Raw genomic sequence first — 21,475 nt, forward strand, 5'->3', positions numbered from 1 at the left:
GTAGGTGCCTATAAAAATATTATCGGCAAATGAAATATTTGAGTAGAATTTTATAAAAATAACTAAGTTTACTTAAAATACTACGTGTCCTATTATATTTATAAATTTAATGAACTAACGCATTTATTGAAAAAATTCAAGCGTCAGAGTTAGATAAAAACAATAAATAATTCAAGGTTATTATAATAATACATTTCGTAACAAATAAACTGTAAAATATATCAATTAGTATTTAGGATTTATATAGCTTTATATAGCTGTAAATTATAATTGTTGTAATAGTCATAATATTCGTTAAATTTCATTGATTTATCTTAAGTATTTAAATACGTATATCAAATAAATAATATAATAATTTTGTCATTATAAAATTATTAACTACGCGTGTCATTTATACATAATACTGCGGATATTTAAAAAAAAAAATTACATAAAAATAATTAGAATTTATTAAATAATAATTGAAAAAATCACACAAAGGATTTTTTGTGAATATCATACATTTTGTAGCGCCTGTTATAATTTATAATTATCGTTTAATGTCTATTCTTTAATGATAAAAATGATTATTGACTAGAAAATGAAAATACTAAATAAAACTTTAGTCTCAACCAATGTAAAATGAATCTTATTTAGAACATTTTAGAATAAAGAATATAAACTGTGAATAATTAATTTGGCAGTTTACCATAGAACCCAGAAATAAATATTGTTTTTAATTATTTTATTTATAGACAAAAGATCACAACATGTTTCTTTCTTTTACAGCACCAATGGTTACAAATATTAAGTAATATGAGTTCAAATGGGGTTCTAAGAATATTATCCGAATTCCGACTAACAATCATGTCATATCGATTTGCTCTTAAACCAAATAGGTTTCCGCCTATAGTCGTAATAAAACTCAGAAGCCGCTTCCACAGTGATAATTCAAATGTACTACGCGTTGTGCTTTTTAACTGTGTTATATAACAAATATTTATACAATTGTGTTTGATCATAGCTTGTAGCTAAGGCGTTTTTAATTTTAATAAAATACCATTTACAGTTGAATCTGCTCATAAAACGATTTCCACTACAGTATAATGCGGTTGTATAGCTGAACTGGGTGGTGATGATAGACAATAACAAAGTATGTACAAAATAATGTGTGGATTAGTTTGCTTGCCAGCCATCAAATGCGGATCGTAAATTGTTTAATATATACATAGCACACATTCTTCGGAAATTGATGATAAATAAATAAATCAATGTCAGTGTGAATGGAATGTGCATCAGGTACCGTTACATATCAAAGAAAGCAATGGGTACCTACATATTATGGTTGATATGTTGAATAAGCCCGCAAAGAAAATTGTCCATAACAAACAAATAATAATAGTATATCATTATGATAAGCAGGATCACTACAACGCCACCCACACACGTCGGTTCGGTTTTCCAGTTTCCCCGTTAACATATGAATTATAATAATAACACGATAATAATAATAATTATAATACGATATTATGTAGTCGTATATAGTACGTATTATAGTTTTTAATTTGTTGATTTATTTATCGTCTCACCATCACTGCGGCTGGAACAAACAAATGTTTATGGAGCGTTCACCGCTCACACACGCAACGACCAACTACGAGTTTTGTTCCTAGGACTCAGTTGCGTATAGAGTACCTACGCATTTAGCAGTAGTTTCTACAATAATACGTGTTGTTGTTGTATTGCAATTTATTGGGTTAAGAGTGAAGACATGAACTGTTAGTATAATTTAGTAGCCGTCGATTCCGGTTCGTGTTATGTTTTTACTCCACCTCGGTAAGTGGTTATCGTCGTTTCATGATTTCGATTTGATTCGTGTATCGCTTTGCGAAACTAAAAAAAGTATGTTTACGTGCGCTTTTGGCCGTATTTATCTATACGTATATATAATATATATAGACTGATATATTTAGTATCTATAGGCGGTATTGCGACTTTAGACTTAGAGATTTTAAAATTTTTTTACTTAACGTCTGACGGCACACTTGGTATTTTATTTTTTAGGTTTTCGAGATATATACATTGGTTAACATACATATATTTTTTTATTACAGATGTACAGAAGGTACCTAATGTTTTACTTACCAATTTCAATAAACGTATACATAATCAAAAATAAAAATATCCGAATTAACGTAAAATTATACTGTTAAATATAATATTTAATGCATAAAATAAATATTGCACGGCACGTCTAAAGAATTTTGAGCCACAGGAGTTGGAAATCGCTATGCGTCTAGACTGCTAAAAGAGTTGAGTAGTAGAATTAGTCGAACTTAAAATCACTATTTATATTTACACGGTTAATCACACTAAATTAAAACAAAATCAAGACTATGCAAATGGGTACAGTATTTTGTTCACGTGGCGATAACGTGACCGTCAATTAGGGGATGACGTTTAAAATGAATAATCAATAATATTCATTGAAAAAAAAAAATCACTATTTAAGCTGAGATTTTCTGGGGACGAAAGTCACATGCATTTATTCGCCTTGTGGGACTTAAAAGGTCATGAAATAATATTATTATTGTAGTCTGTAAAATGGACTCGCCCACGAGATAGCACGCTGCAACGAGATTCACTGTAAATCTGTCGCCGCGGTCCAATGTGGTAACTACGGTATTAAAATTTCCCGCGATAATTTCTACTCACATGCAGTAAACAACGCACGTCCGGGACATGTAACCCACAGACGAACGAACCAGTGGCCCTCAGGTTTACTCGCATAAAATATGTAATAAAATCAGAACAACAGTATTATATCATGAGTATTCTATCCGAATAATTATAATATTCTAATATATAATAATAACTATTGTAACGACCCGCGTCCCGCGATCTCTCGCGGGATGTCTACACCGTCGCCACATCCGTGCGTATCAAGTTTACGCTATTTCAGCCGAAAATACGATGAGGTCTACGTGACGATCGACACGTAGTCCGTTCGTCGTGCCTTCCAACGCCTCCACCCGCCACCGCCGCGACCAACCGCAGGCACCGCGCGCGACATACACCGTGCATGCCACGGGGCACGAAATATATAATATATTTTAATGACGTGGGCGTACGTACTGGATAATTCACAAAGTACTGCTCACCACTCGTTCTTCTTCGACAACGTGGTTTTATTTAAAATCTGATTTTTGGAATTTTTAATCACACACATTCGACAACATATTTTTCGAACTCTTGACCAATTTTGCGTACGACGTGTGGCGTGTTCTGCAGTGGAAATACAAACCACTGTTTTTCAAGCAACAACTTTCCCTTCCTGTTTACACAGTGAATTGCTTAGCGCAAAATCCTTTTAAAAACGTTGACGTATCGAAATCAGAATTCAAGTGAGTAGTTTTTAAATTATTAAACATTGTGTATTAAGGTGATAATAAGGATTACAGAAGTTTTTATCGCCAAAGGACATTCCTCCTCAATTAATTGGAAAAACGTGAGTGATCAGTCTGGGTGAATCGCTGCAGTATAATATATTCTTAATAGATCTTAATAAAAAAAAAAAAATTTTTGCCACTTCCGATATAATACATCGATTTATTGATTTGCAAAATCTGAGCGATTTGTAAAACCGAGGCCTCGGGTTGGGTTAGGATTGCCCGGACACTTGAAGAATCAATTAAACCATATACCGCGGTCTCATTCGTTAATTTTCCATACAACGATATTCTTTCTGGTTCAAGAGAGACTGTAAATTTAATGCACTGTATTCATGGATACAGAATATTATATTATTCGTGTGATAACGACTAAAAGAACGCGAAGCCGTTCTAAAAACACGAGGCCCTCTACTAATCACCGCTCCACCCCTAACCCCCCTCCACCACTATTGCCGACACCGTGCACACATAATACCATATTATTATTAATAATAATAATAATAATAATAATATGATGTGTGCATCTGCGACGACGGCGGCCGAAATAAACGGCACGTGCGCCGCTGAGAAACGGTGAGAGGAGCACGTGCGCGTGACGGTCGGCAACACTGAATCAGCGGTGGCGGCCAAACCGTTGCAAAAAGCCCGGGGGTCGACGCGCTTGCTGCCGCAGACAACAACAACAAACGCCGAGCGCCGGCGGCCGTTATCGTTGACCCAATTACGTCGTCGGCGAGCGGCCCTCGCGCTTATTTACCAACTACGCATTATTGCCGCCGCCGCCGCCGCCGCTCGATCACTCTTCATTCTTGCCGCTTGAAAGCGTTTTACTATTCACCGCCGTCGGCACCGTTTTGATACTGTATATACATGTACAGTGCAATTTGCCAGGTGCTTTGTATCCTGGCCGGCAGTGAAACCGGAAATAAAACGAGCTGCGGCGGAAAATTTTCCAAGTCCGACCGCGCGACTCAGTAGAGGACCGAGGCCACTGCTGCGGCTCCTGCAGTCATTATTTTCTACTGCCGCCACGTTCTACCGCAATTTCGTCGTTGACACTCGTCGTACGACAAAATATCAAAATATGTCCGTTGCAGTTGATCTTAATAATTATTAATTGCCATACCTATCTAGATTCGACGAGCTCTATCGTCCTTGTTTCGCGGCGTCAAGTATGCGCGTAAAGACCATATTTCAAAATATACGAAGACGTTTTTAACGGTGTTCAAGGATCACGTTATCTTGTTGTGGCGACACGATTTTACGAGTGGTTGTCATTATTGTTATTGCAATGTGATTCTTTCAAGTTGAAAATTGTTGATTAGACGATTTTTTTTTTTTTTTTTTACTTATGTCCATGCTTTCTAGTGAATCGAGTTTAGTTTCTGTTAGTAAAAAAATAAATTGATTATGACTCCTTGAATACTAAAAAAAAGTGAAAGTATTTAAAAATATAGTTTTTAATAATCCACACTAAAACTGAGAATTTTAATTAAATGTACGATTAAAGAATACAATTGAGGTTAGCGTATTTGACGAATCACTCTATTTAACGTCCACCATTCACCCGGTCCACAGTATTCGTTCTTTATGCGCTTTATGAAGTGGTTGTAAACTTAATTTTTTCTTTTAGATAGTAGATGGACGGATAAAAAAAATCAGATATGAAGAAATAATTGAAATCCGTTTTGCAGACGGTGTCGGAAGCGTTGAGATCGTTGAGATTTAAATTTAGTAGTGTAGTTTCTTGGATTCAATAAGGGTGTGCGATTTTGTCCTAAGACACTTTTTTTACAATATAAATTGTGTAAAAAATAAAAATACATAATATCATTTCGGAAACAAATCGCAGATTGGTTTTGGAACATCTGCATTGATTATCGGTTTATTTTTATTACACATGCGAAGAATGTGAAACAACATGACACTGACGTACCCACGCGATCAGCAACCTTCATCGTCGCCAAACTTTTCTTAAAAAATGATTTATTGACTATAGTGTAGTAATAAATTGTACGCGAGTTTTAAACAAATAGATCTTAACCCCACGTATTCTGTTTTTATTCACATTGGGCGCGCTGTGTTGGTTAGGCATACAATGTAATACTTGAGTAGCTTGTAATTATTATTATTTGCGTTACCACTGTTGAGCTGTTTCGATCGCACATCACAAAATTATTATTAATTGTGAATCATAACAATTATTCTATACGACACACGACACACCACTATAACATGTTCCCATATAAATAAATAAATAATAATTTACTTGTTTATATTTACTAACTAGTAAGTACATAATAGTACATAATAACAGTATTTTTGTACCATAATGTCACGTTTTCGCGTTAAATTGTAGTGTAGTCATATATTATATTTATATATATTTGTTTTGTTATATAACTGGGAGGAGGAAGAAACAATAAGGATAAGGTAATCTTCGGTCTGCAGTTATTATTATCATCATTGTACAGTCACTTCATCGATCAATAGTAATTTGTTTATAGCAGGTACCTCCTCATCGATCTATTTATAATAATTGCAGATGGAAATTTTAGGCATTGTTTAAATGCCTAAATGTATGTACTCTATACTATAAAGATGTGGTGTTTATTATATATATATATATATATATATATATATATACATATCAATATTGAGTGCGTGTGGTCTTCCACGGGTCATATTGTTTGATCGATTTTATGCGAAGTCACGCCATCATTAAAAGTAGTTGTTGCATGTGCCACTGGGTTAGATATTTATAGGTTTTTATAAATGTAATCGTTTGTGCATTAAAACTTACAACTGAAAAATTACATTGATGTTTTATGAAAGAATTTAGACTGGTTTAGTTTATTTTTAAACAAAAAATCCAAATACTAAACTGTATTTCAGAAGAGGGTCTACTTGTTGTTTAAAGAGATTTGAGAGAATGATTTTAGTCGTACAATAAAATATATTATGTGAATAAATTTGGAATCATTTTTTTTTTTGAGAAAATATTAAAATATGATGTCTGTGTGCCTATAAATTAGATGAGTTGTTGAATTCAAGTTGATGGAAATATGATATAATAACTATTACTTTTATCAAGCGGATAAGTACATTTTACACATTTTAGTATAAGTTTTTTTGCGGAGTTTTAGACGAGGGTATTAACTAATTTTTCAGTAAGAAGTGGGGTTGTCAGAAGATTTGTTAGGCTTAGAGAAGAGTATTATGATTGAAAGTTTTTGTTGTATAAGAGTTAAGAGAGAGTATTAGAATTGAGTTCCGAATATGATTTATATGGATTATAGACTTATAAATTTAGATGGAAGTTTCCTAGTATTTCAGTTGTTATCACTTATCAAGTGTAATCTAGAAGATATATATCTAGTTGAAAATTTTGAATTTGGTTTTTTATTTAGTTAGACAAAATTTATTTTAGGGGTAATGTTATGAGAAAATGGATTTGATTAGGATTGGTTAATTTTTTTTCCATTTTAAAGGACAAGTAAAGTTGGATTTGATTAGAAAACGGTTAAAAAGTGCTGTATAAAGATTTTAGCTGTTATATCATTCACGAGTATTTTGAAATGGTAGACGTGGAGAAAAAGGCCAGAGACGACCGAGTATTCATTAGATTACATATGCGTGTAATTATAAAGTGTTTCTATTGGTGGGTCTAAAGCCACTGCAGTCAAGTTCATATTACACCGAAATTGTATCGTATTGTATTTCGCTTATTTTATACGTAGGTAATAAAATGTGTCATATTACTTACAAGTTGAATATATTCAATTATATGTATCTATACAATATAGTGTAGTGAAAAACTGAAAACCTGGCTTAAAGGAAAATGGAAGTTAGCACCGACCGTTTATCTCTACAACTTATTCTCAATGATTCCTTTAAAATTAATAATATTAGAAAAAGTTATATTTTATATGTGTGTTGTATACTTGATAACGGTCTACCACTTAAATTTTCGAGTCTTGAAATTTATATTTAGTACCAAAACAGATATTTTATGTTGTCTCTGCCGCTAATGGGTAATGAAATTGTTAATGGCAACAGAATTGTTTCATTTGAAATTTTTGGTTTTTACGGAAATTTGAATTTCGTGAGCTTCATATCTGAAGTGGTGGCATCTGTCAGCATTACAAATGAGTCAACTTAAATTTTAATAAGTATATTTAATATTATATTATATTATGTATACACATAGGTAATTATATATAAATATTTTTCTTTATTTTGTTTTGATCAAGAGTGGTGTCAAGTGGTTGAAGTGGAAATTGAGAAGAAACAAATTTATTTTAATTGTACCTTCTTATACCTTTTTTTATATTGTACATTATATTTAAAAAAATATGAATGACAAAATCTGAAGCTTCGATTTATAAATTTGTGATACCTACATATAAAAATGGTGTGTTAAAGGTGTAGTCTTTTTTGGTATATTTGAGTATTGGCTCAGACTAAAATAATTTCTGATAGTGCACCATAATTAAAATTTTTTTTATACGTATAAATAGGCCAATACAAAATGTCATTATTTATTTTGAAGATATTTAATAATTTTAAAACTAAAAACTTATATTTTATTCTACACTTTAATTATAAATAAGCTATACATAAAAAAAAAAAAAAAAAAAATGGTAATAAAATAAGCGTGTGAGACAGCTAATCTTTTAACGGTGTTTTGAATTTATAAATTATAATAATAAACTCCTTTAAATTTATTTAGAGATTTCTAACAAGCTATTATTATGATGGCTCTTATTCAACAAAAAACTTAAATGTGGACGTTTTTATAATTTTTAATGAAAACATGAAGATAGTACATGGAAAGTATTGGACGCCGTTTTTTGGTGTGAAGTATATTATGTTATAGCGTGACTTACATAAATTATATTATAATACCTAGTGGCTAATTATGTATAGTAAATTTAATGATTTGAATAAGTAGTGTATAAATCGTCAGATATTCAAAAACTATAGAACAAATCTCAAAATATCGTTCGTATATTTTCCAATGCCTTAGCTGTCATAAAACCATGATTTTTTGATACTCCTAAATAATAATGTTTAGATGTACTCCACGTTAAGGATAAGAGCTTGTATCTATTTGTCACACATCATAGCTAGTAACCCACGTATATTAAATGTATTTTAAAATATATTTGAATGAGTATATTTAGTTGTGTACAGCCATTAGTCACATAGTTACATTGTTCATCTATATCAATCAATAATGACATGAACCGTGGTTTTTATATCAAATGTAAACTAAACCATTTTCAAGTTGTCAAATGTAAAATACCTATAGAGAGGTACATCATGTTAATCTATAGTAGAAAAATGAGTAAACATTGTTTTACACAACTTTTTATAGAGAGAACTTTTGTATTTTAAATTATGGTTAGTCTCAGTGGTGGCGTGAACTATTTTATTTTATGGGACAAATATAGATGTTAGACGTCGACCACCAACACTCCCTAAATTTTATGACGCAGACACGTTTTATTACAACAGCACAATATCACGTTATTATACAGAATCTATGATCTTAGTGTATTATTATCAGTTACCACGAGGTAAGAATTATTAAAAAAATTGTATTAGTTGAACACATGTGATTTTTTATAGCCATTCTCGAGGGGGGTAACACCACCCAATCGGTCGTGAGATAATGGCCTCATGAAACACCCCATCACGCCACCATTGGTTAGTCTAACTGTAACTTTTAGTTTTTTGTCGTTGGTTATGAATTAGTTAATTACTTATTATTTTTTTTTTTTTTTTTAATAAATGCAAACGTCCCTGGGTGCTTAAATTAAAATTAATTTGCTTAGTATTGACTAAAATAATAATAAATTTAAATTCGGTGATAGTTATTATATGTGTTGCTAAAACAATTAATAATTCGAAAAACGTATAAATATAAACTCAATTTCTTTAATATTCGTTTATAATTTGTCGATACAAAAAATTATTAGTTCTAAAAATAATTAAGTTATGAAATATGATTTGAAATTATTTTAAACATATTAAATTGAAGTAAATAAAAAATGTAATAACTGAAAATTCACCGCATATGATATAAGTAATATAATATAGTTGAATGAACTATGGAGTAGTCATAGTAGAATTAATGAGTACGTATACGCACGAGTGGCGTGACACATAATATTTAGAATGTTGAAGAGAACACTGAACAGTGAACAGAAATAATTTAACAATACAATTACAAACATATTAATATAATAATAACTTTCTAATTATATATCAGTCTTAACTTGAAGTAATCACTGGATGAAAAGACTTTTATGATAATTAAAAAATTAATCAAATTTATCGTTAAGATAATATTATTAATATATTTTTTAGAATTAATAAATATAAATTTAATCAAATAATTTAAGGTAAAAAAAGGTTTTGTATGTAAATTAGTTGGCTAATAATTATATAAAATTAATCATCTTTATACTGTATATTTGTTAAACTCTTTGTAGTGTAAGTAAAATATTGTAAGCATGGTATTGAATATTGAGACTAGGTATTATAAAAATAATATTTTTAATGTGTTTTATAATATGGTTATTGATTATTATAACCTAACATACTGCCGTATTAGAATAAAATTTATTAATAGCAAATTTATATTGGAAAAGTTGACATGATCGTGAAGGAGATGAATGCTTTGGTATACACATTTAGTTCCTAAGGTCCTAATATATATGCAATAATACACTTAAAGCATATTTTGAAAAATTAATTATTTGATATGAAAAAAATTATGTTTTGAGAAAATTAATTACTTTCTTCGTTATCCACATCGCAACACATTTAACGAATTAACGAAAACATTTCGTTGTTACGCATGATAATATCTTGAAATTTATGACGGATAATGAAAGTTTATTTTATACTTACGATGCTTGTGATTATAAACGCGTGTTATCGGAGGTCTTGTCATATCGAATCGAATAGCATATCGTAATAGTGGGATTATTATTTTCTAAATGTGTTGTTATTACTTATTTGTTGATATTTATTCAATGTTATAACTTGGCTATATTGAAAAATTTGCAAAAAATGTTTCTTAAGTTACAACATTGACAAAAGATGCAGTAAGAAAAATAAAGTTTAAAATATTAAATAATAGTCATGAAATATGAATCATAAATATGTAAGATCACTCACATAGTCCTGCGACTTCTCTTGACAAATATATTGTGTTTACTATATTTCTTCAACCCTAAATATTATACATTACATTTATGTAAAAGTTTTCAAAAAAGTTATGTATTTAAAAATTGTTTATCAAAAATATAAGATTATAAATTATAATTATTTTTTGAAAATATATAGAACTATTTAGTATTTACTAACAATAAATGATATCGAACTACATATGTGTTGGATAGTGGACGCTATGGAACGTCTGAATCATAGCTATTCTATTATTATACTAACCACTTTTAAGAAAGTGGTTTAAGGTTATTTGAAGATCAAAACTGCAGTGAATATAATTAACAGTAATAAACATTTACATTTTTAATATTATAATTAGACTTTGAAATATAATTAAACATATAGCATTATAACCTGGCTGGTACAAAATGCTTGTACATTGTGTTCTTGAGTTACTAGTGATGTGTACAATTTAATTGATAGACTACGAAAAAAATATATTACGATTTACAATGAAAGTAAAAATAGTCTATAGCTCTAATAGGTTAGTAAAGTGATATAGATATTATATTATATTGTAAACCTATTATAAATGGTACTTATATAATTGATTTAATTAGTCATGAAATTATAATCTAATATTATATATTTTATTTATTATTCTAGAAAACAATGGGCTCCATTGAATTTGTTCTTGCGGAACCCCATGTACTAAATATTAATTAATTGTGTATTATAATAAAATAATAGAACTAAAAGGTGGAAAAATGTGTACCGTGATGCTGTTTAGTAGGTGTAAAGCGCGGTCAATGTAATGGATGTGTTAAATTTTAATTAAATGATGTATCACTGTGTATGAACAACGATTCTGAGTGACCAATAAGCTCACATCACTAAGTTTATTTCATCATATGTATTTTGATATCGCTATTAAATTTATTATACAGTATAGAAAATTATAATTTATAATATAGCGGAGCACCGATTAACCGCAAGTCAATTATCCGGTCTGTTAATTATCCGCACTACATATTTTTATTTTATACCTTTAAATTAATTATATTACATACTTTTAACAACACGTAAAATGTACATATACATTTTTACATCACACTTATAAGTTATATACATATTACATAGGTACGTTTTATTTTTAATTATAAAAAAACAATCAAATTCGTGTTCATTTGATATTTTTTTTAATTATTTGACTATTCATATCCTTCTTGGTTTTAATTAGTGAGTATAATTGATGCTCCATTGTATAAACACTTTGGTAAACATTTCATGTTTCCACACTAATAAGTTTTTGAATTATAACAAATTAAAAATAATTAATTTTTGAAAATTCCTAATTTATTTATTTTTTTTTTACTTTTGAAGTCCTGATATATTAGTTAAATATAATTTTCTACCAAAAACCACTCCCAAAAAATGATGACAGGTGGCATTAAAAACATATATTATTGTAAAATCAATAAATTTATCGATTTACTCAGAATCTAAAATAAATCATAATATTGCCTAAAACATACTTGGGTAAACAGTTAATATTTTATTTTAATATACATATTGTTATTTACTTTTAACTATATAGGTAATGAATTTCAGTAGTATTGAACATTTTTTTCTGATCAAATTTATAAATATTGTTACTTATTTTCAAAAGTTTATGATTATTTTTCTTTAAATCATTATTTGTATCATATATTTTAAAGCTAAAGAACCTTTTTTACATACCTAAATTTCAAATGTTAAGTATATACGTTGTTACAACTGCCATTTGCTCAGTACTTTAAAATTAACAGTTCTGGAATAAGTGATGTCATAAAATATAAGTACAAGAATTTTATCTTTAGTCAATATATATAAAATACATTTTGTCCTTATTTAATATTTATTGCAAGTCTACAATGTTTAATTAAAACTATTATATTTTGTTTACAACAGTATTGATATTTATAATTTTTATACTTCAGTAATAAATTAGAACAAAAGAATTTTTTACTCTCAATAAAGCTACTTTTTAAATATTTTAATTGTATTAATATTACTGTTGTCAATAGTATAATTAGTGTGATATTACTTGCACAGACATTTTCTTTTTCTAAAAATGTTTTAATTTACTTCTATCCAAGTAAACAATTAAATAATAACGCTATAAAAATATTTTAGGCACTTATCTACCAATAGTTTTCACTTTTAAATTAATTACTGTAAACGTTTCAATCACTTAAGTACAACAATCATTCATTCCTAGTATTGAGTACATCATATACTATATACATTACTAATTCCTACACCGGGCTATATGTAATAGTATACCTATCTATCTAAACACTGATGACAACATTGCAACTAGACATATTTGGTTACGACTTTATACTTGTGTACAACTTAAAAGTGTGTATTACAGTTGATAAAAGGTTTTCAATACGACAATATAACAGTATTAAATCTTTTGAATACACAACATTTATCATGAAATGTATATCTTTATAATACGACGTAAAAAAAAAATACTATTTAAAATAGTATCTGATTATTTTTTATTAATTAACTTAAAAAAATCAATTTTTAATTATTATTTAATTTATCGAGTCAATATAATTAATGTTATCAACTTTACAATAAAAATATGAAAAATAATACAAAATAAAGAAGATGAGTGGGTACCATTTTACTGTTTAATAGGTGTCAAGTGGGTCACTATTATGGGTGTGTTAAATTTAAATTCAATGATAAATTATTGTGTACGAAAAACAATTTTAGGCGGAAACGGTTTATCAGCCTATATTATCAAGTATATATTTTCATGATATATTTTTTTAGTACAAAAGCTATTAAAGTTATTTATTTTACTTTTAATATTAGGGTAGGTTGACATTAATTTTTCGAAAATATTGCATTTAATTTATTATTAATGTTTAATTGTTACAATATTTATACCATATTATATCAACTTATTTAATTTAAAATTTAATAATATCTTTATGTAAATACTGTTAGATAGTAAAAATAAATTAATAATATAAATAAATAATATATCAAAATAAATCAAAACTACCATTGCATATTATAGTAAAATTCATAATAATATAATATATATTTTAAGATTTCATGAACTATATTTTAAAATTATTAAAAAAATAATTAATATCATTTAAATAAGTGATTTTGTTAAACTTTGAATCTAAAATTCTATAAAAATTAATTGGACTTATATATTTTTTAAATTTTATGGTTTTTACATGAACTATACATGAGAAGTTTTGTATTTAATTTTTAAGACTTAGAAATAAAAAAAAAGTTCTTATGAATTTCTAACTACAAAAACTTTGCATATATGACAAATTTCATCAAATTCTAACTTAAAATGTGTATATGAAAAAAATAAATATTTTATATAGATATAAGAATAGTTTATGTAGAATCTTATATTATATTTTCAAGAATCTAAACTTAGCGAATACTTTTTTATCAACATTTATAGAAAAAAATTGAATGTTTGGCATGTCTATAAATTGCTCAATATGGGTTAAAATATTTTGAAAATTTCATTATATTATTAATGAAATTTATTATATAAAAGCTTGGCAAAAATGTCAAGTAATTAAGATTATTGGTTTTTGAATTACAACAACAAAAATCGTTTGGAAAGAAATAATAATTATTATGTGGATGTATATCCGATATCTTGAAAATTTGAATTTCAAATGCTTATAAAAATTATTGTGACTACAAATTTTTCATATTTTTATTTGATTAACATTTATAAAATAAAAAACAAAAAAGATTTTAAAGATTTTAATTGTTTATAAATAACTTAAAAAATTCAAAATATTTTCAAAGTCACACCAAATTTATAAAATGATAATATAAATAATTGATGAAAATTTCAAGTTTCCAGATTATTAAAAAAAATATTTTGAGTAATTTATTTTTATCTCATTAAAATACAAACTAGATTTAATTTTCAATCTAAAACCACCCTTAAATTTAAAATTGGAACATTTTATCAACACCTTATCATGTACTTTTACACATATAAAATAACACATTATTTTAAAATCAAAAAATGTATTGCTCTGTTCAGAATTTAAAAAATAAAAATAATTTATTTACCTGGATTCAATTTTTATAACAAACTAAATTTCAATTATACATTTTATTTTTTAATATTAATAATAAATGATTATGTTATAATAAAATTGTCACTTGTAATACTTTACATTCTGATTTCCATAAAAGGTTCAAATGTTATAAGTTATAACAATTCATAAAAATTACAATAATTAAATTTGTTCTCACTTCACATAAACATTTTGTTCTAAAAATTATATTTTATCTATGTTATTATTAAAACATTTATCATACAGAAATACCGTATTCCGTTTAATTAATTTAATTTTAATAAAATCGATTTGTTAATTTTTAAGATTTTAAGTGGTTAAATATCATATACAAGAGTATGTGAAATTTTGTATATTTTAAAAGTTTTTTACCGATTAAAAAAAAAATTTAAATGTACAACTCAAAATTATTTTATTGTAGTCGGTCATACTATTATTAAACCGTAGATAGTTATTTCTTGCACTGTCTTATAGGATTTATCAAGAATTCTTCTTGTATTATAAAATAATAATAAAATTAGATTATATCTCTGTGTATTTCTTAATTATATTTTCTAATTAATTACGTGTGTTAAATTATTGAAAATCATAGCAAGTGTATAAATACATAAAGTTTTAAAACTATCATACATTTTATCGTTACCATTTGTCATTAATTATTATTTATAATAATCAAGTGTATTATCATTTCTAGAAATTTAACTTAAGGATTGTTTAACAGAAAGAAATAAAATTACAATCAATAAGTATTATCATACTGAAATATTAATTAAGTGTAATATAATAGTAAAAAATTAATTATATAATCTTGTTGGATTATTAATTCTTCTTATAATTGATAAATGTTCTTCCATTTACCTATATTTACATGAAATGATTAAGTGTTTATAAACAAGGGTACAACTTAAGTTATTAAATTCTAAAATTCTAAAACAAGCATTATGGAAATTTAGAAAAGTTATTTTGAAACTATTTATTTATTTCTAATAATTTTTAAGAACGTTTCGTAAATATTTTAATACTCGAATAAATAAGAAAATGTTATCATAATATTTTAAACGAAATCTCCATATCAAACATACATTATTTAAAAAATATTAATCTCATATTCTCATACATATTAAATATTTATCTTTTAAGTATTTTAAAGACGGTATAATAAAATTTTATTTTATTTTTGGCAATAGAACTTAAAACTTAAAGGTATAATTTGAGAAACTTTCTTTTTAATATTATTCTATAGAATATTAGAGAATAAATAAGCAAGTTTAAAATTTCAATTAAAAATTCATAACTTTATCACAAAAGTAAAGTTAAAAAAAAAAAAAATAATGTAAGTGGATTTTGTTATTTTACAGGCTTTCAATGTTGTAATTACTTTAAACGTTTTTGACTTCATGACAGTATGATTAGATTTATTTTTATAGATTTTGTAGGTTTGAAAATAAATACTTGACATTTAAATACAGAATAAATTAATTTATATGTTAAGCGTGTACCTATATATAGGTTTTTTTTTACGAGCACTTATAAAATCTAATTAATTTCTTTTAAGCGCTATACTACTATATAGTTAAGTGTCAATCATGTTCTATATACTAACCATATTATAGTTGTATAAATTCAAATTTATATTAAGAATAATAGGGTTGAAGCTACAGTTAAAAATTGTATGCCATAAAGTACTTGATTTAACAGCAAATAGAAATAAATAGATAAACAATACTATAGAATAACAACTAAAGCAAATAATATACATATTATATTAAAACATTTAAATTTAAATTTAAAATCTTCTTGTATTCTTAACAATTAAGTGAATAAAATTTATTTAATATAACTAATAAATCGATAAAATTGCTCAAATAACAAAAAATTTATCTTCTTCATCAAATTCGATTTAACTAAGCTCGGTGAAAAAAAGACAATATTGATACCTTTTTTTAGGTTTTTGAATTATTGTGCTATTATAGCTGATAATGATAATATTGTTGTTTTAACATGATGAACATATTTTTTAGGTTCTATCTTTTCTTCAATTGACTACCGAGTTTATAGTTATTCAAATTATTTCAATTTATTCCTTCATTATATGTATAATTTTAAAATATTTTCAAGTTTTAACATTAAACTATTTATTGTTTAATACGGAATAAGGCTATTGGAAAACTCAAAGGTCTAAATTGTATTTCATGAAAATCTTTTGTTTTTATTGTTCGATTGATTTAACCATCAATATTCAATAATAAGTAATAACATAATTTTTTTGAACACCTAAAATATAAATTATACACTTATGTATTTTGCCTTATTTACACTTTTCTTTCAGATATCACCAAATGTATTGAGTGAGTTAGTCCTTGTATTCAAACATGTCTTAAATAGTTGAATGTAACAAAAAAAAAAAAAAAAAATTTTCTATTATTTTTCTCTTCAGCTCACCATTTATTTTTAATACCAGTAACTTTTGTTACCAATATGGTTGGCGCGTCAAATGTTACGACGAAAGTCATACATTTCAAAAGATTCATATTCACAATCTCACACTCCACCAAGAACTATTCAGTTACTGTACTATTTCAGTTGAGATATAGCCAAATCGAATTTTTTTATTGTAACCAAACCACTATTCAAAATGTTTGTAACTTGTAAGCTCCTCAATGGTTCTCTACCTCCCGTTGGATTTAGTTTAGTCATTATTAATATTTTTGAAAAAAATCATAAAAATTATCAGTTAACTAATGACTATCCCATATTTTTTTGATTAGGTAGGTACAAAGCTACTAGTTTCAAAATTTTTTTTTTTTTTTATTTTTATTTTAGGATAGGATAATAAAATGAATTAATATAGTAATGTACACATTTGAATAATTAATTAATTTAATATCATATAGTATTTTTTTTTCTCTTGTTTAATTTATAAAATTTCCATTATTATTATACGAATTTAATTGTTGTATTTATTACTTAAGATATATATTAAATAAAAACATTTTAAGAAAAGTGAAGATAATTAAAGGTAAATACTAAATATGAAAATTCCAAAATAGTAGTTAGTAAAATTTGTTCTCCGATGTCGATTCAGTTGATTGATTTATCTTAAAAGCTCATTCATAGACAAATTTTGATAAATATATATATATATATAAAATGTATAATATATTAATTATAGTTTCGAAGTTTCACTTTTTAGTATTAATGTGAAAATATGGATATTAGTATATTTATTTACCATTTCCGATTTACCATATTATTGATGTATTAAGTATAGGTACTGTTGTAACACTATAAAAATATATAGCATGTACATATCCAAAACCTATTGTTATACAAGGGAAATAGTGATAAAAATAATGAATTTTATCATGAATGTACATTATAAGGCACACACCAGACAGTCTTCAAAGCATATTTCAATATATTTCACAGAGTTAAAATTTGTTTCATTAAATATAGGATACAATGCCGTAAATACTATGCTTTGATTTTCAGTTGATGTATCTAATTTATATTAAATAACTATATAACGTTTCAAAAGCATTAAAGGAAAATATAAATTATAGATACAATACCCATTTATTAGGTTTTCATTTACCATGGCAAAGTTAGATATTTGAAGTTTTTAATGTAGACATGCAGTTAAAAATTAATCTTGTATTAAAATGTTATGTTTCAATGTCTAAAACTACGATTCCTAAAAAAATAAATTTAAATACAATATCTATAAATTTACTGTAATTAAAATTTTAAACCTTAGTAAAAAAAATGAATTTGTTAATCAAAATGTTTGAAGTGTTTAGTTATTTAATATTTTATTAAAATTAACATAAAATAGTTGTATTAAAATTTAAATAAAAATAATTTAAAAATTAAAAATTACATCGAGAAATCACAAATGTTAAAAATATACAAAATTATAATAGCGATTCATGCTAAAAATGTTCAAGAATTTCCTTTGTATATTATTAAATACATAAGTAATTATTGAAAATTGTAAAGCTCTAGGTCTAAATAGGTATTACACTTAGTACCTTTTTAATGTTAATAAAAATCAGAATTTAATTTGTGGAATGTTTATTAAATGATTCGCTATTGATTATCTCAACTAATCCCAAAATATGTTAAACAGAAATAGAATGTACTTTATATCATGGAATTCTGATGGGAGTGATATAGAACCCTTGGCGTTCTATATAAGTACAATGTACATACATATTATTATAAGAAATCTTTAACTGATGTAGTATAATTATTAATTATTAGTTATTCATGTGAACCTACGTTGACGCTATAAAGTATAAAATATTCTGATAACATTATAGTAGTAATATACCATATATTCCATATTAGTATAGTAATAAATTATATCAAATACGTATTCCTGCTTGAAAATCTAGTGAATTACTTTTCTTACACTATTACTGTATAATGTGCCATTTTAAAGTAAAAATTAATTTTCACAATCATCCACTACTGAGTTTTTGTAAATATCTTAATATTAGAAAAAAAAAAATCAATAACATAGTAGTTAAGTAAATCATAAAATATCTTTGAAAATAGAAGCTGAACCTACAGTATTTTTTTTTTTATAAGTATATTATTTCATAGGATAATGAAATATAATTTACTTGTAATTCTAAACAACAATATTATGTGTTTGTTATTTTAAAAATACTCATGTTCATGGTGGGGGATTATGTGTTTTACGTTCACACTAAAATATAAATGTCCAACTATACTATTTTAAAGGTTGAAAATATTAGCCACAAGATTAATGGACCATACAAGGTCGACGACTGCGTAAACTATAAACTGTAAACATAATCGGACTAAATCTCACAAACGACAGATTCAATGTTATAAAATACTAATTTGTAACTGAATATTGTCAAAAATATAACTTCAGTGATATTTATATTATACTGGTTGTATTTCAATTTTTATTGACTTTTTGGGCGTCTACAATGTTTTTTTAGAACCTTATGAGTAGATACTTAAGTAAGCATACGCTATACGCTATACTATACTTCACATAGCGTTATTAAAAACAATTTCTATGCAGTTATCTTTTTTTACATGGGGTTAGATACCTATCCTTTAGATATCATAAGGATATATTAAATCGTACACGTATTACATTTTATTAATGCATAATAATATATTGTTGTATCTATTCAAATATTTTTTGCACGTAGCAGTAAAGTATTGAAAAAACTTCTTATCGATCAAAATACAAAAAAAAATTCTTTATAATATTAGTGTAATATATGTATAAATAATAATAATAATATTCTAGTAAAAATATCGTACCTTTTTGTTGATGTAGTAACTAATGCTGCCCCTTCTGGCCTCGGACAGCCGGCGGTCGTCAAAAGACATCCAAAAAAACTAATTTAAAACTGTTTTGAACGAAAAATATATAGAATTAATTTAATATTAACGTAAATACGCTGTGTAAACGAGCAAACCAAACAAATGTGTTTATGTATATCAATATAGCGCGTATACAAATTAAAAATTATACGTATAAACTTATGGTGTGTGTGTAAGTTTAAATATTGGTGAAAAAATTAATTACATTTACGAACACCGTACTTATGATAATACGAAAATAGTTTAGCGAGGGGCGTGCGAATCGTACTGACGCAAGCGGACCGCGAGTGTTAGGAAAACATTTTTTTGGCACTGTCCCGACGATGCGGACCAAAATAGACGTCACACACTCGGCCTTCTGAGCTTTTATACTACCGCCGTCGCCGTTGCCGCCGCTACTTCGGTTAGATACGTTATATTATTTTTGATATATATATATTTATATGTCCATAATGCTGCAACTGCGACTCTGTACGGTCAGCCATTTTCCCACCAACTGACTAATTGATATTGTCGATTTCACTTGCGATTATGACTGTCGCACACGCATATTGTACAGCGTATACACATGACCAACAACAACAAAAAAACGTGAAATTGTGTATTTTAATGTTATTATTCTGTTCAAATTTGCGTCGCATCGTTACGCCAAGAGCGTAATAATATTCATGTGAATAAACAACGAGAGAGAAAAAACGAAATGGCCATAAGATCGGAGTAAAAAATGAAAATAATATTAATTATCGCGTTATCACAACAATAATATACAAACATATAAACAAATAATAATCGCCAAATACGTATTAATGTATTATAGGCAGGTAAACATACATATAGTTATACTGCAATGCGGACTTAACCGATAATAAACGTTTTACGATATCGTGTATACAATATTATTCCGAGTTCCAATAACAACTGAGAGGGTTATTAAGTTATATTTGTATTTTAACGTCCAGTTCGTGCACTACAAAATTGAGCTCTGTAGTTGGAACCTATGTAAATTATAATATGTGTCACATGCCACGAGAAGAAACTGTTCACTGTAACGATTTTTCGTATAAACGTTTAACAATCATATTATAATATACACTACGGAAAACGATGTGTAGATTCAAATATTCGATGATAATTATTAACATTTATAATATGGCTTTATGTGCTGTCATAAAAACATTGGTATGGAGGTAACATATACTGTTTATCATTAAACTATAGTTTATTACTGTAAAAAATATTTTATATTACTACAGAGTGTAAAAATATATAGCACTGAAAAAATAATATTTAGGTAAGAATTATATTATTACATGCGCCTATTTACAATTTTTTTTTTTTTTGAATACGCATTTAATA

The 21,475-nt window shown here is 26.7% G+C and overlaps 1 protein-coding gene across 1 annotated transcript in view; it reads right to left on the reverse strand.

The window, feature by feature from the left end:
- LOC112594409 (uncharacterized protein ZK1073.1) overlaps positions 1-20,405 on the reverse strand; it is a 32,620-nt gene extending 12,215 nt beyond the window's left edge. The window contains exon 1 of the mRNA XM_025339174.1: positions 20,057-20,405. Within this exon, the coding sequence (XP_025194959.1) occupies positions 20,057-20,125 (69 nt within the window). The 5' untranslated portion in view covers positions 20,126-20,405. The remainder of the gene's footprint in view (positions 1-20,056) is intronic.
- Positions 20,406-21,475: the final 1,070 nt, after the last annotated feature.

This window comes from Melanaphis sacchari, unplaced genomic scaffold (genome assembly GCF_002803265.2).
Source record: "Melanaphis sacchari strain LSU unplaced genomic scaffold, SCAv2.0 Contig22_pilon_pilon, whole genome shotgun sequence".
NCBI lineage: Eukaryota > Metazoa > Arthropoda > Insecta > Hemiptera > Aphididae > Melanaphis > Melanaphis sacchari.